The sequence below is a fragment of the Miniopterus natalensis genome, chromosome 11 (assembly GCF_054644295.1).
Source record: "Miniopterus natalensis isolate mMinNat1 chromosome 11, mMinNat1.hap1, whole genome shotgun sequence".
In the NCBI taxonomy this organism is placed as follows: Eukaryota; Metazoa; Chordata; class Mammalia; order Chiroptera; family Miniopteridae; genus Miniopterus; species Miniopterus natalensis.
Window position 1 is genome coordinate 67,725,369 of NC_142091.1, and position 21,236 is coordinate 67,746,604.

General features: G+C 55.6%; 3 protein-coding genes across 8 annotated transcripts in view; 1 reads left to right on the forward strand and 2 right to left on the reverse strand.

Annotated features, from left to right (window-relative positions):
• Positions 1 to 897, forward strand: part of CSTPP1 (centriolar satellite-associated tubulin polyglutamylase complex regulator 1) — a 133,988-nt gene extending 133,091 nt beyond the window's left edge. The window contains exon 9 of the mRNA XM_016204023.2: positions 723 to 897. Coding sequence (XP_016059509.1) covers positions 723 to 882 — 160 coding nt within the window. The 3' untranslated portion in view covers positions 883 to 897. The remainder of the gene's footprint in view (positions 1 to 722) is intronic.
• ARFGAP2 (ARF GTPase activating protein 2) lies at positions 582 to 11,542 on the reverse strand. 3 transcript variants are annotated; one of them, XM_016204021.2, is made up of 16 exons: positions 11,448 to 11,542; positions 11,160 to 11,278; positions 10,516 to 10,588; positions 9,858 to 9,989; positions 9,693 to 9,773; positions 8,804 to 8,885; positions 8,456 to 8,512; positions 7,336 to 7,388; positions 6,747 to 6,883; positions 6,515 to 6,646; positions 4,447 to 4,575; positions 4,233 to 4,367; positions 3,143 to 3,269; positions 2,891 to 2,984; positions 2,656 to 2,774; positions 582 to 2,187 (listed from the first exon to the last, which is right to left on the reverse strand). In XM_016204021.2, exons 1-16 carry the CDS (start codon positions 11,517 to 11,519, stop codon positions 2,167 to 2,169), a joined length of 1,563 nt encoding a protein of 520 aa, XP_016059507.2. In that variant the 5' UTR covers positions 11,520 to 11,542; the 3' UTR covers positions 582 to 2,166. The 3 variants fall into 3 exon arrangements, with proteins under 3 accessions (XP_016059507.2, XP_087677983.1, XP_016059506.2); XM_087821857.1 differs by having other exon boundaries at positions 3,143 to 3,311; XM_016204020.2 differs by having other exon boundaries at positions 2,656 to 2,984.
• A 616-nt stretch (positions 11,543 to 12,158) lies between these two features.
• On the reverse strand, positions 12,159 to 20,472 carry PACSIN3 (protein kinase C and casein kinase substrate in neurons 3). Of its 4 annotated transcripts, none has more exons than XM_087821859.1 (10): positions 16,780 to 19,372; positions 16,434 to 16,523; positions 16,134 to 16,290; positions 15,160 to 15,395; positions 14,905 to 15,060; positions 14,114 to 14,289; positions 13,850 to 13,970; positions 13,546 to 13,682; positions 13,037 to 13,158; positions 12,159 to 12,650 (listed from the first exon to the last, which is right to left on the reverse strand). In XM_087821859.1, the coding sequence occupies exons 2-10, from the start codon at positions 16,485 to 16,487 to the stop codon at positions 12,535 to 12,537; spliced, it is 1,275 nt and encodes a 424-aa protein (XP_087677985.1). In that variant the 5' UTR covers positions 16,488 to 16,523; positions 16,780 to 19,372; the 3' UTR covers positions 12,159 to 12,534. The 4 variants fall into 4 exon arrangements, with proteins under 4 accessions (XP_087677985.1, XP_016059502.2, XP_087677984.1 ...); XM_016204016.2 differs by lacking the exon at positions 12,159 to 12,650 and adding an exon at positions 20,159 to 20,472 and having other exon boundaries at positions 12,804 to 13,158; positions 16,780 to 16,852; XM_087821858.1 differs by lacking the exon at positions 12,159 to 12,650 and adding an exon at positions 19,744 to 19,820 and having other exon boundaries at positions 12,804 to 13,158; positions 16,780 to 16,852.
• Positions 20,473 to 21,236: the final 764 nt, after the last annotated feature.

A 21,236-nucleotide genomic window follows, 5' to 3' on the forward strand; every position in this document is an offset into this window, starting at 1 on the left:
TCCAGAAAGTAAAATCCACCTGGGGACCCTAGCAGAGCAGGCTGCCTCCTTTGAAATAGCCAAAGGTCCCACCACTGGGTGTACACTTTCCTGGGCCCATCCCTGCCCAGATCTCCAGCTCCCCTGGAAATACAGGAACTGGCCCCTAAAGCCCTGGAGTGCCAGGACTGGAAGTTCCAGGACTACCAAGGCTCCAGGAACCTGGAAGCTCTCCAGGCCCACAACCATATCCAGCCTCCAGCTGATTAAAAGCAGTTGGAAAATCCTTATGTGCACTGGAATCACCTGGGGAGTTTACAATGCAAATTACCCAACTCCAGCTTGGGATGGGTTGCAATTCTGGACACTCCAGACCATTCCAAAGCTAGAAGTCCTGGACCCATGCTTTGGAAATCACAGGCTTAGTAGAGATCCCACAGCTCCCTCCACCCACGCTTTCTAATCATCCATCTTCCAGACCAGTGGTTTACAGCTGTACCCCTAAGAGGGTAGAGATGTTCCAAGAGCTCTCATAGGGAAAGGGGTCGCCAAGCCAGGGGTTTACACACACATCTTTTCTTCCTGGATTTAAAAGGATTCCATTAAGGTCTGTATATTTTATTAACTCCACTGTGAAACATCCCCAGGCTACTATTGGGATGAGGTACAGGGCTGCTGAGGTTGCTCACCTGCCCGCAGCCATGGGGCCAACTAACACCAGCTCTTTCCTCCGCGTGCAACAGGGTGGTGAGGTCGAGGCTGCACCGGACCTCGAGGCAGCACAGGGCCGAGAAGCCAGGGGACTTTGGCTTTCAGAGAAGAGACAAGCTGGAGGCCCTGGAGAAAGTGCCCTCAGCTTTGGCACCAACGCCCTATCCATATCGGTGGGAGCCCAGACAGTGAGGCGAGGGGCCTACACTGGGCAGGGAGGCAGAATCCAGAGAGGACACTACTTTACTCAGACCAACAGGGGCCCAGGGCCCCACCGGGGCTTTATTTGACACCACTATGTTTCAATACAAATAGTCCAGAAAGAAACTCAAGTCCCTTTGGGGGAGGGGTGGGTGGGAAGTGGTCTGTGTTGCTTGGGACCCCGACCCTCAACCCACCGGGAGGGATAGGGGGGCCCAGACTGCCAGCATGGCAGGGGAAGATGGCACCAAGGATGACACAGTGCCTGGCCTAGTGGCCAGGGGGTGAGGCTTGCAGCTCTGTAGACACCTCAAGCTCTCACTGGTGGGGTGCTGTCCAGGGCCCCCTAAACCCAGGATGATGCAGAGAAAGAAAGCTGAGCCCCAGGAGTCTGCTTCTGTCCCTCATGACCTCTACTTCCTTGGCCAGCATTATGCTCACAGCATCCAGAGCAGGACACCACAGGGCAGATGAGACTCGCCATGGCCCCCAAGCAGGCAGAAAAAGGAGAGTCTCAGGAGGGGACAGAGGGTCTTGTGGTCCACATGGACGGTAGGGAAGGACTCCGAGACACCCGGGAGGAAAAGTAATCCTCCAAGTGACCACTGTAAAAAGGGATGGGGACAGATCATCACTCAGGCCTCCAGTCTGATCCAAAATGAAACCTTTAGGTACCAGGTCAAGTTTCTAGCCCTTAGTAAGGCCCAGATGAAGGTCCTTTGCCTCCCCTGCCCTCTCCTAGGGCCCAGAAGAGGGCACTGGAGCAGCAACAGCAGCAGCAAGTCCAGAGCCTCCCTCCTCCGGGGACTGGTCTACCCAAAACTCTTCCTGGACCTCCCCACTGGTTCCAGAGGACAGGGGCCAAACCCCTGGACAACCTGGAAGGATCCTAGAGCTGGCAAAAAAGCCTTATACGTCACTTTCCCTACTTGGGGAAGGGCTGGACCCAGAATAAGCCATCCTGAGGAGCTGCCCTCCCCTCACTCCCAGCGTGGCAGGACAGTGAGCAGCAGCTGTGGGAGCAGGACGGAAGGACAATAATCTAGCACAGGGGAGAAGGTGTGAGGGAGGACAATAAAGGGCTGGATCTACAGGCAGAGGTCAAGGGCTGGTACCACCCATCCCCTCACCAGAGATCTTCAAAGGCCACCCCACTCACAAACCACACATAAGTAACAATTCCTCCCCAGCTTCCACAAGGCAAGCAGCCCTGGCCTGGTAATCATGGGGGTTTTGCTGCTGTCACCACCATGTGCCTGAGCCATGGAGCTTGGATCAGTAGGAACCATAGCGATCCTGGAAATGAAATGGAATTAAAAACAAAGTCAGCATCTCTAATCTGCAGCAGCTTCCCGGCATGTGCACCCTCCCCCAACACACCAGGCAGGACTAGGATGGGGGGGGGTGGAGAGACAGGCACCAATCTCACTATGGCAGAGATTGTTTTATATTTTGTTGTGACCTGGGAAAGGGGTTGTGGCCAGATCCCAAGGGGGAAGCCCTGCCTGATCTCATAGAAGCTGGGGAGGGAAAAAGAGTAGTACAAGTGACAAGACAGGGAAATCAGTGCAGCCGTGACATCTACGTAGGGAGAGGCCCAGCCCTAGTGCTGAGCTCAAAGGAAGGAAGCTGCCCCTCTGGAAAAGAAAATGCTCTCTCAGGCTGAGGGGCTACCCAGTAGCAGTGTCTGGATGTGGTGAAGGCCAACATCTAAGCACTACTCTTTAGGCCCCTCCCACCCCAGGTTAAGCGGCCCCAGCTCACCTGCAAAGAATTCATCACACCATTGGCCAGCACAGCCATCTTCCCGGCCACAGACTTGACACCCTGCTTAAACTGGGCAATGTCAGCCGTAGGGAGCACATTCCCCAGTGATACGCTACCTGTAAAAGCAAGGGAAGGGGTGACCCAGAGGCCTGCAGGAAGCCCTGCCCAGTCCACTGGGCCCTCCAGCTCTGCTCACAGGCCTTGCTTGGTACCCACACCTCTGGGGCGCTACCTGTTCCATGAGCTCCATCCATGTCCCCAAAGAGGTCTGAAGAGCTGATGGCACTACTGCCTGAGAGCTGCTGTAGCCGAGACCTAGCTTCATACTGTGGTGAAGAAAAGGAAAGCCTGGGGATCTTTTGGCCTATGTCCTAAGAATTCATACAAGCCAGCCACCCTAGTGCTAAAGCCCAAACTAGTGGCAGGGGGGAAGGGTTTGCTTCTACCCGTTGCCTCCAGCCTCAGGGTGGACAACTCTGCTTACCTCAGTATCCACCTCCCGCCCAAAGAACATGTCAGATGAAATGGCTTTGGCTCCTGCAAATTTCTGACGTGCTTCACTGGACTCGAGGCCCGAGCTCCGGTTCTCCACTTCCCTCCGGTTTGTGACTCTGGGGATGGATGGGAGACACCATCTCTCACCCTTCCCGTTACTGTCAGGGGACAGTATTACTATCCCATTATAATCAGAGGCAAATATGGGGATGCTCACCCAGGCCCTATCTGACTGGCTCTGGCACTCAGGGACGGGTTCTCCCCTGGATGAGGTCCCTCCCTTCTCCATATTGAAGACAAGTGGCAGACAGCTTGTTACCTCCACTGCACAGTGTGGAAATGTAGTTTGGAGGAACCTAGGCTTCTGCCCCAACTACTACAGCCTTTTCAAGGTCTAGGATATCATGTCACTACTGCTCTTCTATTCCTAGTTACAAGTGACCATGTGTCTCGGTTTGCCAGGGTTTATACTTACTCTCCTGGAATAATTAACAGCACCCCATTTTACTCTCAAAAGCACCCCAGTGTGGATGAAGAGGTGCATGGTCACTCCTATCCAGCACTGACACACACAGATGCTGGGTAGGTGTTTTCAAGTTTCATTACATTTAATCCTGCCAGCGGCCCTGTGAAATCATTATTTGTGTTCCTGTTTTACAAACGGATGATTTGCAGATAATTTACCAATTAAACATATTGCCCAGATTAAGATGGAATAGGCTTTTAAGAAAATAAATAAGATGGGGGCCAGAGACACATAACCCTTGGGAGATCAGGATTGAAGCATAAAGTCAGACCCCTCCTGCCAGAGAGATGGACCTTGCACAAAAGAGGCTGCTAGGCCTTCTGTGATAAGCACAGCTCAAACCAAAGCCCAATTCCTGCACTGTCTGATCCAGTAGCCAGTAGCCACTAGCCACATGTGGCTATTTAAAGTTAAAATGTAGCTCCTCAGTTACACTAGTCACATTGTAAGGGCTCAGTAGCCACGTACTTAGTGGCTACAACAGCGGACAGTGCAGATACAGCTCTGCCATCATAAGAAGTTCTACTGGACAGTGCTGCCCTAGACCACTCACCTTTCTGAAATAGGCCGGATGCTTGAGATGGTCACTTCCGGCTCCTTCTCCTCCATCCTGTCCACACCCCAGGTGGCATCTGTATCCCAGCGGGAACCAAAACTTTCCCCCAAGGAAAAGGGGTTGTCCTTGTACCTAGAGAGACAATAGAGTAGCTCAGAGAAGGCTGATGAGGAACATGATAGCCAAGTTTTCACCCCAACAACATCCTTACTTTGGGGGTCCAGAGGCGAAAGTACCAACATCGTCAAACAAGTCCAGCTGCGAGCGGGAGGATTTTGCACTCACTGGGGTTTCCTGCTCGATCACCTGCATCTCAGACAACACCGAGTGGGAGACAGAGCTGTGGAGAAAAGCAGATCTGGGCATGAGAGGTGGTGAGCACTAGTGTCACCGCCCAAGAAAAGGTGCCCAGCTACTGCTAGCATAAGCCTAGGTTCTCCCACTGGGCACCACCCAAAGCCTTCTCCCTCTACCTGTGCACAGGGCTGGGCGAGACCCAGCAGGGAGTACTTGGAACTGTGCTGAACTGGAGAGCACACCCTTGACTATCTACACATGCTTTGTTTTCTCAGAATGAATTTTCCCTGACAGACGACCATTTGCCTATTATAATGTGCACCAAGTGACAGTGCTAACAGACTTACTGTACTAAAAGCCACATCCTTCACCAAGATGGACACATACACACAAAGAGGAAAAAAAGAAAAATGCCCCAGAACCAGGGAAATGAGTTTAATGGTATCAAAGAATGCGTTCTTAATTATCCCACCTGCTTTTTAAGAAGAGGAAAGCATTTCAAAGTACAGAGCCTGGCCCTATGCACTAAGACCTGGATCTGCTGTCCGGTTTCCAGGGAGAAGAGGCAGAGCTGGGCAGGCAGTACCAACTCTCGATGCCTCACTTTCCTCCTTGTGTCCTGCTCCAGACAGGCTTTTTAGGGATTAATTTCATTAAAATAAATTCATTAAAAAATATCTACAGCCCAGCTGGGCGTGGCTCAGCGGTTGAGCGTCAACCTAGGATCCAGGCGATCGGGATTCGATGCCCGGTCAGGGCACATGCCCAGGTTGCAGGCTCGATCAATGACTCATCATTGATGTTTCTATCTCTCTCTCTCCCTCTCCTTTCCTCTCTCTGAAATCAATAAAGATATAAAAAATATATATATATCTACAAGGAGTGAATATTTTGCAATAGGATTTTAAATAGGATGGGCTGGCTTTAAATAAAATTCTTTTGTACTACAAAAAGGAAAAAACTGAAAAGTTGTAATTCCTGTGACCAAAACAGGGAAGGGGAAGAGACCTAAAGTTCTTTCCAGGATTAAAATTTTGTTTCCTCAATTAACTGGATTACACTAGTAGCACACAGACTGAAAGGGAAAAACTAGACTCCAACTAGCACGTTCTGACTTTTCTTCTTTCAGAGAAGTAGAATGTGATGGCCAAATATACTGAATTTGGAATCAAGTAGTTCTATGTTCAAAACCTATTTGCATCAATTACTAGATTTGTGGGCTTTAAGCAAGTTGTGTAATTGCTCTGAGTCTCAATTTTCTCATCTGAAAAAGGGGTAACAATACCTTCTGCATAGGACAGCCGTGTTTAAGTACATAAGGCCAATGCCGGAGCTCACATCCCCTCAAAAGGAGCAGCCACCACTCAGAACAAACTAACTGTAGCCAGGACTGCTGACCCCAGCGCTGTCAATTTCCAGATTTTTAGTAGATAAAAAAATACAGTATTGTTGAAATCTCTAGATATTAACTCTTAGCGTAATATAAACAAAATGCATACAAGAACTGGTTTGCAGCCTTGTTTCTGTTTAAGAAAACCACAATACAATGTCCTGAAATAGGAAGAGCTGTCCATTCAAAGGACATTTGAATGTCTGGGGTTATTTCCGAGTGTTAGTATCTGGGAGCACCAGTGGGCAGCGATCGGGAATGCTAAAAGCCCTGAGATTCTGAGAGGTCTTGAAAAATAAAGAATTGTCCCCCTACTCAAACTGCCATCAGCACTCCCGTGAAGAAACACCGTTCCAGTCCCTTGGATCTAGTCAAAGAGCACCTGATCCTGTGTTTCATTCATTCAACAAACAGTGAGCACATACCTACTATGTGCCAAGCACTGTACTAGGTGCATTAAGATAATATGCAGACCCATCTATTCAGCCTTGAAGGAAGACTAAGCCTAGAACCCCAAACTGCTGGGAAGAACCTGCAGTGGTTCCCAGGAGAACAATGGCATTTCCCTGCCACCCCCAGAGCTGAGCCTCACCTTCGAGACACCAAGCCCATGCCCAACCTCTCTGCCTGCTCTCGCTTCTTCCCTTCCAGGTTCTGTAGTTTCTTCTCCTCCTTCTTCCGGTCAATCTGGAGCTCCTGGTAGGCCAGACGCATGGAGGCAACCCTTGGAAGGAACAAACGTGTCAGAGGCCAACATCCACCCTGACCTTCCTACCTGCCCACCCAATCCCACATGAGCCAGGGCCCCTCTGGCAAACACTCACATGGACTCCTCTGCCTGCTTCTTGGCATCAGCCACCTGCTGCTCACGGAGCTTCTCTGCCACCTGGGCCTGCCGCTCAATCTCGCTGAAGCTCTGGCTGCTCACCTTCTGGGCCCCTAGGCCTTTCTTGGCACCCAGCTGGGAGGAGAATCATGTGATGGGGGCCTTGCCAACAACAATGTCCTCCACTCCCTCCCAGGCATGGGTAATCTAGCACACTCACAGGAAAGGATTCCTTCTTAAAGTTCAGGGTAAAAAACAGGAGCCCAGTCAGCATGGTCAAGAGGGAGAACAGGCTCTGCTAGAGCTAGGCATGAGATGGCTCACACAACACCAGCAGAGGCCTCAGGGCCTGACAGCAGCTAATGTTTATTGGCCCAGCATGCACCAAGCACTCTATGTGCACAATCTCTGACTCTTCCGGGAGGCCCATGAAGATAGGAATCTTGATAGACCTTGATAGATAAGATTCTGAGAAGCTGAGTACCTCTGCCAAATCACATAGACAGTGAGTGGTGGGGTCAAGGGGTGTACCCAGATAGTCTGACTCTGGCCCCTAACTACTCTATATACTGCCACTCCCCACATACCCCTTTCTTAGCTGCTGTTGGCTTCTTCTTGCCAATGAGGGAGGTTTTCATTTCTGCGTGAGAAAGAAGGTGAGGCATGAGTGAAGACAAAGAGAGGTCAGAGGCAGCAGCTCAATCCACACCATGCAGTTTCCTGGCAAGAGCTTCTAAAAAGAACAGCTTCAGGCAGGGGAAGGCAAAGCTGCTACCACCAGTTTCAACCAATGGTGTCAGGATAATCCAAGCCAAAGACAGACGAGACTAAAGGAGGTTACTGACTCCCAGCAGATTAAGACAAGAACTAGACTAAAGCAGCAGAGACCGTCAGAGTCCCTGAACCAACACGAGGACTGCTAGGCAGGGGCAGATACCAAATATCAGCCTCAGTTTCTAAAGCAGGGAGCTGGGTGCAAGGGACTAGGCTCCCCAAATGGCTGTTGGTTACCTCTGGCAGGAAGGGCACCTTTAGGTGACAGATACATGGACTCTGGAGAGAAACAGACTTGTGGCTAACAAGGGACCCACCCGAGAGCCTCCAAGTAGTTCCCAAGCCCAAAGGCCTCTACAGAACCTTGCTCTAGACCAAGCCATGCCAGTCTTCTCATGGGGTCGGTCTGACAGTCATTCTGCTGGCTTTCTGCCCCAATCCCCAAACGTGAACAGAATAAACTGATGTCAGCAAATGGACTGTTCACCCTGAGCCAGGACACTAAAGAGTAGAAAAGAGCTGAAAGGCTTCCCTGGCTAAGAAAAGACAATGTCACATCCAGCCACGAGCAGCTCAGAGCTATCTCCCCATCGCATTAAGTGGGCCAGAAGGCTAACCCTGCCTCAGACCTCAGGGTTAGGTGTCCAGTCTCATGCTGGCCTCCCCATACTTTGGCTAGAACCAGCCCCACACCCAGAGGCAGACCCAGGCTTGCGCACCAGCCCACCCAGGTTCATTAATTCAAAGGGCTTGGCTCTAAAGTCCTTGCAGTTGATGTTGTAGACACAAATTCAGCTCCAATTCCACTCCAGAGAGTTAAGATGCTCAGTCTCCTGGGGCCTCAGTCCACGTGACTAGGCAACAGAGATCTGAAAAGAGCCTCGAGGCCCACCCTCTCCCAGTCACCCCACACCTGCCAGCTGTCATACTGACCCAGGGAAGCTTTGGGTGAGGTGCCAAGCAAGTCCGTGTTGGGGCCATGCTCCGGCTCTGTGGATGCAATGGTGGGAGTTAGATGTAAGGCTCAAAGCTCCCTGGGACTTCCCCATTAGGGAAGTGATGGGACAAGAATAAGGGGCACTGGCTTTCCTCAGCTTACTGAGGCCACCAAAAGATAAAAGGAATGCTCATCACTTCCTCCAAGGGATTAAAATGAATCCAAGCCCACCCAGAGATATAGGAGAACCCTCTACTCCTATTCCCTTGACCAGGTGTCCCATTCCCAGCCCCAAGGCCTTTGCCAGTACCAGGGCACTTGGCTGGAATCTGGGCTGAACTCACGTGCCAATCCACTACTCTCTGCAGACAGGACTGGCTGCTGGGTCTCTGCTGAGTTGGTAGCTGGTGCATTCCAGGCAGGGGGCTGAAAAGGCGGCCAGATCACAGAAGCCTCAATGAGCTCACAAGGAGCACCAAGAACCTACAAGTACCTTGTGGATATGATGCCCTACTCCAAGCCCATGAGGACAGGAGACTGCAGGTTAGCGAGTAAAATTATAGTTGCTATCCACTATGGAAGAAAGAAGTAGGAAACTAGCAGCCACTTCCACCCTTCCACTATTTATTTAGAACCAGAACCTGTTCTCCTAATTTAATAACAACAACTACTGGGCACTTACCATGTGCCAGGTACAAGTCTCAGAGCTTTTCACATAGAAACAAATTATCACAACAAACCCTGTGAGGTAAATACATCTCTATTGTAGAGACTGGGGTTTTGACAGGTTAGGTGACTTAGCCACATCCTGGAAATGCGAAGTAGAGGAGCTGGGATTCAAACTGGGAGTCTAACATCAGCCCCAGTGCCAGTAGTGGGTTCCTGGGGAGGATTCCTTTCATTGTCCCCAACCACAGTGCCTCTCTTATAGGGGAAGAATCCAAGAAAGGTGTTTAAGGCTCCTGAAACCTCTTGAGCCTTCAAGAAGCTTCTCCTCCTGCTCCCTAGCACCCCAGTTTATAGACGGGAGTCTGTTCCTAAGAAGGGCCACACTGTGCACCTACTCTTGGGAGGAGGAAATACCTCAGTCTACCTAGCAGTGAGCACCAGACATTCCCAATCTGAGATATCACACCAAGGCGGATGGAATCCATGCCCATGATCACAGAAGGCCTTGGCCAGTAAACCACCTGTCAGGAACAATCATGGGAAACGTTCCTTGCAGGTACTCACTTGAGTGTGTTCCACGAAGAAATCAGAGTCCTTCCTCTCTGGGGAGTGACTGGGAGCACTACACATGCTGTCGATCCAAAGCTAGAAGTGAAAGACACCCCTGAAACAGCGTTCTGAATATTCCCACTCACCCCACTACCCCAGCCCCGAAGGCCAGGCACTTACATCAGTGCCATGCTTAGTCATGGCAGCACTTCCCAGTTGCCGGATCTTTTCACGGTACATCTGGGCAGCTCGGCTATTATACTTGGTGTTGGTATCGCTGGCTGTGCATCCATGTTGGCGGAAGAAAGCTGTCTGAAAAGTAAAGGAGAGAGGAGAGCATGCTCCACGTGATTCTCCTGAGAGCAAAAACAGGCACCCCCTTATAACAGCCCAGTTATTTATACAGGATAATACACTCTATTGACACCGGCAGTTTTCCATAGAGATAAAGATTGTCAGAAATTCCTGAAGAAAACACATCCTCCCATCCTGTGAGATGACTGACTGAAGTCCAGCCCTCACTCAACCCCACCTGAGGACAGCATACCATACCCGCTCTGGCCATCCTTCACACATCCATGCCAAGACCTGGATGACTGTGGAGGCCCCAACTCCCTTGGCCTTACCCCAAGAACATCTATCCAGTTTAGTTTTAATCTGAAGCCCCTTTGAGAAGAACAGTGACCAATTTCCAAGTTTAGAAAACAGTGTACAGTGTTGCTGTATACCAGAGAATCCTCTGAACAGAGAAAGTGAGAGAGCCTCCTAAGAGATCATGGTAAAGTTAGTACCCAGGCAGGAGAACAGGGGCAAGGAGGATGATAAAAAGGAGCTTTACCGCACTGGCGTTCCCGCCGACCTGCATACACCTCAGCTGGAACCAGTTCCAGTTGGAATCCAACTCTGTGGACCTGTGTGCAAGGGCTGCATGTCACCAACCAGCAGATACCAGGAGACGCTTCCCTGGCAGACCCACACCTGTCATTTGGCCTCCCGCTGCAGTACCCGCCCAGGAAACAATCAGCCACCACCCTATTTCCTCCACCATACCCCGTCCATGAAAGCTTTGCTCTTCCCTCCCGTAGTCAAAATGGTACTAATTATTTTCCACCTCCGAAAGGAGGTCGAATTCTCATGCACTTAAGCTTGGTTTTGGCTTTCCCCTTAACGACTGCCACAGTCTCACTTAAGACATACTCGACCAGTACGTAAGCAACAAAGTCAATGCAGCTAACTTTTCCCCAAAACTAACGCTCGGAGAGCCGAGTTTGACCGCCATGAAAGAAGGGAGTTTTGGCCCAGGCGTGGAGACGAAGTGCTTGTGTGGCAAGGGATCCACACGGGCGGTTGCCTCTCACGGGAAGCTACCGGACCCCGGAGGTTTCCCAACACCGAATTCTGGGTGGCCCCAGTCGCCACTCTGCCCTCCTGGGCACACAACCCCGGCCGGGTGTAAACACAGCAGCCATAAGGAGACCTCACCTGATGAAGCTGAGATGGACACCCAGGGAGCGGTGCACCCCGGAGCAGTCAATGCACAAGAAAACACCGTACGTGATGCTGGCCCAACTCGGATTCTTGGCGCCACAGTCGAAGCAGGCCTGGGTGGGGGAGGCGATGAGCGAATAATTAGGGGCCCCAAGTGGAGGCCCGGCACTGACACCAAGGAAAACAGCCCGCGTCCGCCCTTCTCCCTCCCTCCGGCCCCAGGGGAGCCGGCAGAATCCCTCTCGGCCGACGCCAGACCCCGCGGACCTCCCGCTCAGGCACCTTGTTGGTCGGAATTGCGCGAAGCCTCTTAAAAAGGGTCTGGATTTCGGTCTTGCTAGGCTCGGACGCCATTTTCTCTCCTTCCCAGATGCCAGCGCGATGGACGGGCCCCGGCGCGGGCCAATCCGCGGCCGGGAAGGCGGGGCACGCGGTCGGCCTCAGCCACGCCCTAGCCAGCCGAGGGGTGGGGCGACTTGTCCTGAGCTGGACCAATGAGCGGCCGGCTGAGCAGGCGCAGAACCGTCAGAGCCCCGCCCCCACGTGGTCGCCCGAATCCACGCCGCGCCGCGCCCGGGCCAATCAGCAGCCGGGCCGAGCGGGCCGCAGCACCGCCCCGGGAGGTGGAGCCGCCTCCCCGAAGGCTCGGGCGGCGAGGCCGGTTCCCGAAGGATGAGTAATGATTAACAGTCCTACCGGGGCCGGCGCTCAGGTCCCGCCGGCCTGAGCGCGGAGGCAGACTGGCTAGGCCCCCGCGAAGCTCAGCCCCCAGCCGCGGCCGCCTCACACCGAGCCTGGTCTCCGTCCCTTCCCCCCAAGGTCAGGCCCCCGCAGTCCCAGAGCAGGTACCATCTGGCAAACCATTGCCCCGCCCCCCCTCCCGCCCCATAACCTACTCCAGGCACACGGACCCCCCAGGGCCTCTGTCCCGATGCCCTCTGCAGCCTGACACGGATGGAGTATCAAAAAACAGACACACACGCCTGAAAATGCTTTCTTCTTCAAGTTTAATACACACTAGAACAAGCCACAAAAGAGTGTTGCTAGCCCAGAACTACACTCGCCTCAAGCCCACCCCAGGAGCCCCAAAACACAGAGGCCAGGAATTGGGTCCAGGACTCCTGGGGAGACCAAAGCACTACTGGGGAGGCCCAGGTACCCCTGAATCCTTCTGTGACCTCCTGACCTCCCAGCTTACCCTCAGCCTAGACTCAGCTGGCCTTCCCTTCCTAGGCACGCCCCCCCTCCCAGGACTCCCTCCCTCCTCAAGGGACAGAGAGAGACAGCAGGGGCACATCGGTTCAGGCCCCAGGAGAAGCTGGGCTCTGGCTCTGGGTGGAGAAACACTGCAGAAGAGCTGTCAGGGCAGTCAGGCCCCCACACACTCCACGTAATTGGCAGGGTACAGGCCAATGCGGCCACTCTGCAGCTGGCCCTGGCACCAGCCCTGCTCATCCTCCTCGCTCATCTTCAGCAGCTCCTCCCCTGGAGGAAAGGGGACTGGTCATTGCCAATTGCCCTGGCTCAGCTCTGTTCCTGCAATTGGGTCAAGGACTGAAGGGGAGCAGGCAGTAGCCCAGAGAATCCAGCTAGGGGAAGAGACGTGGCTCAGGCAGAGGGAGGTCAAAGTCACCCACCCCAGACCCTGAATGCAGCAATCGGGTCCCAGTTGGTGGTTTTGAGAGGCAGGCGAGGGCTCAGAGCAGACACTCTGACTCCTGCAGACTGGACCCAGAGCAACCTTAAGAGTCAGAAAACTGGCCCTTGAGAAATAGGTGTCTGGCTTCCCTTTTCCACACCCCTGTTCAGGACAATAGTCGGGGAAGGGAGTCTGAAGCCTGGAAAGGAAAAGGAAAGGGGTCCCAAGGTACCTGCTCGGAAGCTCAGCTCATCAGCTTCCTGGCCAGCGTAGTCATAGAGCGCCCGCACCCGCACCCCAGTGGGAGCCTTCCGGGGACTCTCCTCATCTGACCACTCTTCATCCTGCCCACCACTGGAGAGGGGAAGCAGAAGGGGGCAGGCTCAGGGCACCAGGAACACCTGGACCGAAAGAGCCTGGGACTCTCAGTCAAGGGTTCATCTATGGGAGGAACCATGGGAGACGCAGGTGGGGAAGAAATGAAAGAGCCCAGTCCGGCCTCTGCCACACATGCCTGTGAGCTCAGGTGTTCTTCCTGCCACACAGTGCTCACGTGAGCAGTAGATGCCAGGGAACATGGGAAACATCTGGCAAATCTACACCACCATGAAAACTGGCATTACAGCCATTTACTAGGTCCTAAGGTCCTTGGAACCCATTTTTAACCCACTTCAGGTGTGAAGGGAATGAAGGAAAGGAGGGCAGGGGCCAGAGCTGCATAGCCAGATTCCTGGCTCTCACCCTGGGGACCTGGGGGACTGAGACAGGGGCACAGCGCCATCTCTTGTGGGCACGATGCTGGTCAGAGTAACCTCATCAGGGCTCCGGCCACCCTTCTCCTTCCGGCTGATTGTCCTCTGTGTGTCCAAGGACCACTCCTGTGGGGACAGTGCTTAGGGTCAGGCTGGGCTACAGGCTGTGGTGGCAGCCAAGGCCATCGAAACCACCTTCACTTTTTCATCCCAAGTCCTAGCCTTGCTCCTGAGGTCCAGGCTGAGCCCAGTGGGAGTCCACCCTACCTCCCAGTCCCACCTGGAACACGTACCTCAAACTGTGGCCAGTTCATGGCCATGCCCGGTCCATGGGTACTGCGCCACCAGCGCAGATCCTGTTCGTCACTAGCAGCCTCGATACCCTTATGCAGGTCTCTGTGGAGCTCATGGAACCTGTGGCCCAAGGCACAACCCTCAAACTAGGAAGCCCTGGGCCCTTGTACCCCCCCAATCATTTTCAGCCCAGCCAGAGCCCAGGGGAGATGGAAGAGACCCAGCATTTCCCCAGATCTGCGCGCCCACCCCGCAGGCCATACTTCTCACTGCTGGAGAGGTCGAGGTGCTGGTGTAAGGTGAGTAGCATATCCTTAAAGAAGAGAAGCCGCTGGCGCTCAGCGGCCTGGCAGGTTTCAAAGGCCTGCTCCATGTCCTCCATGTAGCGCGGGGTGTAGCGATGCAGCTCTGCCAGTGTCTGCTCATACTGGGTTTTCGTCTGGGTGGGAGAGGAGGGGACCTGGTCAGCAGGAGACCTTCTTCCACTCAGGACTCTGCTAGTATTTACTGACTACCTATCCTAGGTTAGACACCAGGGGCAACCAGTCACAAGACCCAGCTCCTGCCCCTAGGACCCCAGCAGCCTAACACGAGAGGTGATATTTGGGTACAGCAGCTTTTAGAGTCTGGTGAGTGAAGGCTAAAAGCGAGAGTAAGATGAGATGGAGAGAGATTAGGTCCACCAATGAGGGGTAGGAGAAATCAGAAAAGGCTTCATGGAGGTGGAAACTGAGCAGCACCTCAGAGGATGGGAGGATTTGGATATGCAGAGCTGGAGGAGAGGGCACTCGGGCAGAGCAACCAACATGAGAGGTTGTCCCAGGTGGTACACTGAGAAAGGAAGGGAAGGAAGGTCTCAATTGCTAAAATCATCCCAATGCCTGAACTTGCACTGTTTCTTTCCCTGGGTATAGCATCATCTTTTCTCAGGTTCTTCCTTTAAAAGGCAATCTGGAGAGAGGGTGGCAGGTGAGGATGAGAGCAGGAGGAGTGCTGGGGACTGAGAAGGGCACTCAGGAAGCCCTGAGCTGGGCAGCTGGTTCCACAGCGGTACCTTCTCAGCCTCCTTGGTGCAGCGGTCCACCCGCTCCTGCAGCTTGCGCAGCTGCTCCTGGGAGACGGCGCTGTCTGCCTTCGCGTGGCTCTCCCGAGTCTGGGCTGTCTTCTCCTCCTTTCGGGCTCCATGGTAGCTCTTCTTGGAAGCCTCAACCTGGCACACACAGGGACAACTCTGGACCCTGCCCACCACACCCGAGCCCATGGACTTAGGGAGGGGCGTGCCTCTGTTGCTCATCCCTCCCAGGCTCACCTCCTTCAGCCTCTTTAGCCAGGGCTTCTGGGCCTTGCGGAAACTGTCCTCAGCAGCCCTGCTCTCTCGGAAGCCACCCAACACTGGCCGGTGGAAGGCCCCCCGCTGCCAGGCACGCACCCGCTCACTGTCCTGCCCATGAAGCTTCTCCCGCACCTCCAGGTGCAGCGCGCTCAGCCGCTCGGCCGCCGTGAAGAAGGCGTGCCAGGCCTTCTCCAGCGTGCCATACTGGGGGCCTGCAGGGAGGGATGGGACTTGGGCCAGGCCAGGGGCCACCAGAAACAAGCCCACCCCCTTGCACTGGGCGCTGTTCCAGGTGCCAGGCACAGAGGGGGTCGCAGAAATGAAGAGCACGACGGCAGTTGCTGCTTACTGAATATCCACTCTGTGCCTTGGCTATCAGAACTCAATGAATCCTTGCCTCATCCACCACTATGAAGACAGTGTCACGATCAACATTTAACAAGTGAAAAAACAGTGGCCCAGAGAAGTGAAGTTAATTGCCCAAAGCATTACAGCTACAAGTGAAACTGAGACTCAAGCCCAGGTCTGTGGCATGAACCACTGCACTCTGTTGCCTCAGGAGGAACCAGTGTCTGGCCCTAAGGAAGGGAGCTTATTAGGGTGAAAAGATCCCAAATGAGAAGGCCTGGCTCAAGCTTAAGTTCTTCCTAGCTGTGTGGCTTCAGGCAAGTCACTTAGCTTCTCTGAAATTCCACACTGTTCTCTAGAAAATGTGTAGATCAGGACTATCTCCATCTTGGGGTTGTTAGAAATATCAAAATAACTCATGACTGTACTTTGAGAACTCTAACAACACTATTGTGAGAATTACCAGGAGGGTCTTCCCTTTAAAGGGAAGGCAGACATGGGGGCCTCAACCTTTCCACCAGAGGTGCAAAAAGAAGCTTCCCTGTCTGATAGTCCCACATTGGTGGCACTCTGCTCCCTGCTAGGCCCATCTGCTGGCTTACCCTTCTCCACGGTGCCCCTCCACTTTCGGGCCCAGTCGGCCAGCTGCTGGGCATAGGCCTTCTCAATGCGGGCACGCTCCTGGAAGCAGCTGACCAGGTCCCCGCAGAGCCGATGCCCGTCTTCCACCCGCTGCACCGTCCGCCTGTAGTTGCCAGCCTGGGGCATACATGGAAAGGGCAGTGTGGCCAGGGAGAAGCCCCCTCCAGGGCTGGTGCTGACAGCTAGACAACTCCCTTGGACAGGTGGCTGGGCCCAGAGGGGTGGGCATTACAGTGCCACTCCCAAACCCAGCTACTCACCTCCCAGAAACTGCCCTCTAGGGCTTCCCCTCCAGTGTCTTCCTCTGGAGCCATGGTGTCCCTGCAGCACGGAATGGTGGCGGGTTGGGGCTGTGGAATATAGAAGTAAACAGAGAAGCTGGACATATACTGGACATAACACATTTTGTAATAGGAAAAGACCCTCTCATCCCTGGGCTTCACCCCCACCACCGTCCCCACCATCCAAGGAGCTGTTGGAACTAGGTCTTAGCAGACAGGGGTCTGGAATTCCCCAGGAGGGGCCAGGATAGGGGCAAGGACGGCAGTTTCAAAGCTCCTTCTCTCACCCTGGATCTGCCCTTCCCCCCCATCTCACCCCATGTACCTGGAGCCTAGAGATCACTTCAGGGACCCAGCTGTCCAACTCTCAAAGCTGCCACTGTGACTCTCCCTTGAAGCTAATGAGAGCAAAGCAGGGGGTGAGGGCGGGGACCTAGAACATCCAGGGCGGTGCCCAGCTCCCCCAATATAGCAACTGCTGTCAGAAGCGCCAGATTCCAGCCAGGAGAATGCCAGGCAGGTCACACGATCCAGCTGGGGATTAGATGGCAGGCGGGGGTGGGTAGTGGGCAGAGGGCCCCACTGCCCTGACTGCAGATGAGAAAGAAGACGCCTGCCCCAGCCGGGGTCCTGCTGCCTTTCCTTGAATAATAAGGCAATCCTTTTCCAGACCAGGACAAGTCAGAGGGTGCCCAACCACACTTCCCTGTGGCCTCTTGGCCGGAAAGGACTGAAAGCCAAGAGGCCTGAGTCCTATCTTGGCCAAGAAGCTAGAACAAGTGCATTTTACTGTCCCCTCATAAGGAAGCCTCAGATCCCTCCCAAGATGGAAATTCTGCCTCCTGGTCTGCTTCTGGCCAGGGCTGGTGTAACACTCAAACCAAGCAATGAACAGCAGTGTGAGGGGCCTGACAGTCACAAGGAGACACTGATCCTGTTCCACAGCATCTGAGGTCCCACAGGGCTCTGTGGGTAATGAGCAACTCAGCCCCCTCGCCCCCCAGAAAGCCCAGAGTCTGGGGCAGCATGAGGGAGCCAGACAGGTGACTGACCAGTTGTAAGAGTATTCTCCAGAATTACGGAGGAGGGCATGGCGATTCCACAGCCACCACCCCAGGGGCTAGAGGACACAGTGGCACGTGGTCACTCCCTGCCTCTGGGCAGGGTCTCAGCTGTCCACAGCACCGACTCAAACTCCTAGAAGGAAATTGCTTCCTTCTCTGAACAAGCCCAGGGGACACCACCCAATGAGGACAGAATGTGCCTGTTGCCCCCAAAGCAGGGCTTCACCACAGTGCTCCCCTCCAAACTGATGAACCTTTACCCATTCTTCCAAACTCAAAATTGAGGCATCTCCTCCACAGTCACACAGCCCCACTCACCATCCCCATTCCCACAGCCCCTATGACCCATGAGTCAGGGTATAAATCCCAGTGGATTGTGACTGATGGGACAGGATCTGTCCGCAGTCATTGACAGAGACTTCCTGTGGGTCCAATTTGGGTTCCTCCAGGCACTAGAGATAGTAGTTGAATGAAAAAACAGATGCCATCTCCCTGAAGACGAGGAAACCCAGTGGCTACAGCAGATTTGTGAAAGGTTGGCCTGAGTGGGCTTCCACCCCTAAGCTAGCAGGAGCGCTCAGGCCTGCAGTGGAGGTGCCCAGGCACAAAGCAGAGCAGCTGGCCCCTTCAGGGTCCTCAGCCCTTCACCTTGCTTCCTCGTGAGTCTGTCCCATTTGCACAGAAAGGACTTGCCAGCCAGATGGAGAAAACCAGAGCTGCAGCTGTAAATCACGGGCCTTAGGTGCTGTCCCAGTCAGGCATCCAGGGGCCGGGCCCCCTGCCCGCTCCAGCCTCCAAGCTCCCAGCTCCCGGGAGAGCTGCCCCCCACCCATTCCCTCTCTCTGGCCCCAGAACAGAGCAAGCTGTGTGTGCAGGGCTGGCACTGCTCCCTCCCGCCTCCCAGAGCAAACACAAGACCAAGCCCCAGGCACAGCCAGGCCCCACAGCCCCGCTAGATCTAGCTGTAGGGGTGGGCCTTGCACCTTGGCCCCTATTGAGGAGGACCAGCACCCTGTACCTCCTGACCTTAGCAGAGACCCCGGTCGGTCCCCAGAACACTCTCTGCCACAGCAAGAGCTCAGAAAGCAGATAATGCAAGCTTCCCAGCCCAGGGAGTCAGCACCTACTGGGCCCAGAGAAGTGGGCTGGGACTTGGCAGGGTCTCCTCATAGCTGCCTGGGCCAAGGTAAGGAACCCTGGGGTTCAGGGAAGAACCCACTCTCCCTACCTGAGGCAGGTAGGTAACCCCTGCCAGACGGGCCCTCCCCCTTCCCAGCAGCTGGGAGCAAGCCCCTGGGAGGGAGCTCTGCCATCCTGCCCTGCCCATCCATCCCGTCCTGAGTCACAGGCTGCGCCCAAGAGCCTCTGCTTCCAGCAGCCCCTCCCGCCGGGCGGGCAGCCCTGATTTGAAGGCACAGGAGGGGGCGGTAGTCTGGTCCTGAGACAGACACCTAGACTACAGCGGCTGGAATCTGCGGCTGGAATGGTGGCCCGGGAGGCTGGGGGAGGGGGTGGCGCGGGGAAGGGGAGGAGGCAGGGCCAGGGAGGGGCATAACAAAGGGGCACTTTTGGAAACCCGACCTGCCGGCCGAGGTGCCTGCTCCCTGATGACGCACTCCAAACCCGGAGCTTCCACACCGAGCCTCGGAGGCCAGGGGCCGGCGGGCTCCGGTCTCAGCCTATGCACGGCGCCCTGCGACCGGCCCCTCTTGCCAGCCGGACACTGCACAACTCGGAGCCCCTGGAGCCCATGCGGAGCTGCCTGGCCAAGCGTAGCAATGGAGGTTCCAGGGCTTCTTGGCCAAACTTGTTGAACTCGGTCTCGGCGGGGGTGGGGCCGGCCGATCACGGCTGAGGGGAGGGGGACCCGCGGTGGACTGGAGATGGTGGCCGGGGCAGCGGCCCCAGGAATTGGAGCTCTTCGCGGAGGGCAAAGGGTCACCGGGGCGCGAAGGCCCTTTCTGGGGCCCCAGATGGTGTGGCCCTCCAGTTTCGAAGGCCCCCTCCCCCCGGCCGGCCTGGGAAAATTCGGGGTGCGCGACGCCGCAAGTGAGGCACCCCCTCGGTTCTGCGGCAACTTTCCGTCCTCGCAGAGTGGGGTGGCCGGAGAATCCCGGGGAGAGAGTCGGTCCCATTGCAAACTCCAGGAGTGGGAGGGAGGAGAGGGCGGGCTCGAGCCGGCGCTCCCGCCGCCGCCTCCCCGCGCCCCGTCGGGCAGCACTCACCGCGTCCTCCCTGCGCGTCGCGGTGACTCGGGTCCCGCCACGTTCCGCCCGAGTCCTGACGCTCGCGGGCCCGGGCCGCCGCCTCCCGGAGCGCGCCGGGCCCTCCCCCGGGAAGCCCAGCCCCCCGCCCCGCCCTCCTCGCGGCCGCGGCCCCAACCCCACCATCGGTTCGCGGGCGCAGGGGCTGCGGGCATCGCGGCGACCTGCGGCTCCCCCGGCGCCGGCCGCGGGTCGCGGCTCCCGCGTGAGAAGTGCCAGGGCCGGCTCCGGGGTGGCGCCGAGCCGCGGCGGGGAGTCCAATTTCAGCTTTGCCCCTCCCTGGCTTCCGCAGAGCCTGGGGGACCTGTGGGAGCGCGAGGGGATCGGGCCCGCGTGGACGCCCTTTGGAGGGAGGCCTGGGGCTACACTGCCTTACATTTTTTTGCAGATCACAGATTTCTTAGACGTTAGCTCCGACGTAGCTCACAACCATCGCCGTGAAAGCATTAGGATTTCCATTGTACGGATGCAGAAAATGGGGATCGGATACCTTCGGCGGCTTGCACAAGATCTGTAGTGGGCAGGGCCAGGACTCCAAGCCGTGCCCTCCCAGCGCGCGGCCCTGCCTGCCAATCTGAGGCGAATTCTCAAGCCCGGGACCGGCGCGCGGCGGGGGTGGCGCAAAAAGCCCGAGCCCCTCCCCCTCCGTGCTCTTACGCCCGGAGTTTGGGTCACCAGTCTCTCTTAAATCCCTTCGCCCCTCCGCCGCCTTTCAGTCACCAGCTTTAGTGGCTTTTTCCAGATCGCCACGATGCCACCCCGCCCTAAATAAGTCCCTTCTTCCCCACCCCCTTGCCCCCACCCCGGCAGTATTCGGAGCCGGCGGTCTGTTATTTATATCCACTGGAGCGGTGCAAGAATGTCCCGAAGCTGACCTAGTCGCCACCTGCTCGGCCTCCCCTCCCCTCCCCGCCCGTCCCGTCCGCTCCCGGGCTGGTGACCCGGCGGCCGTGCCCTCTGCCCGGTGAGCGAGAGGGGCTCGGGCCCGCGGGGTCGGCCGCCCGGGCGCTCCCAGGGTCCCGACGGCGCAAATTCGCTCGCGGTTGGAGAGCCCGGGTGCGCTCGGAGCCGTGCGCCCGCGGGGCAGGACGCGGCGCTCTGGGGAGCGCAGGCCAGGCTGTTCCCTCTCCTGCACCTACGCTTCCTACGCACCCGTGCACATCGCCCCCCACACACTCTCCCAGAGGAGTGTGAGTACGTGGTCGCAGATTTTTTAACGGTAGCTTTAAAAATAGCAAAATTATGTTTCTAAATCCGGGAGGAATTGCTGACGCGTTCTTTATGCAGATAAATCCGCCCATAAAATGGAAAACGGCATAAGGGAATGAATGGGGGTCATTCCAAGTGGTAGTATTAGTTGCCGAGGGCGGACTTGCTCCGCAGTCCCAGTGGGAGGGTGAAACTGCCTTCCCAAGGTGCCTGCGAGGCACCCGAGGCGCGCCACCTTTGGGCAG

Coding starts and splice junctions, on each gene's coding strand:
- ARFGAP2 (XM_016204020.2), bottom strand. CDS start 11,519: ATGGCGTCCGAGCCTAGCAAGACCGAAATCCAGACCCTTTTTAAGAGG. Junction 9,990..10,515: donor TCGGCGGGAACGCCAGTGCG/GTAAAGCTCCTT, acceptor TTTACTTTTCAG/ACAGCTTTCTTCCGCCAACA. Junction 8,886..9,692: donor TCTTCGTGGAACACACTCAA/GTGAGTACCTGC, acceptor CCGCCTTTTCAG/CCCCCTGCCTGGAATGCACC.
- PACSIN3 (XM_016204017.2), bottom strand. CDS start 16,487: ATGGCTCCAGAGGAAGACACTGGAGGGGAAGCCCTAGAGGGCAGTTTC. Junction 15,396..16,133: donor GAGGGGCACCGTGGAGAAGG/GTAAGCCAGCAG, acceptor CCCTCCCTGCAG/GCCCCCAGTATGGCACGCTG. Junction 13,683..13,849: donor TGAACTGGCCACAGTTTGAG/GTACGTGTTCCA, acceptor CTGTCCCCACAG/GAGTGGTCCTTGGACACACA.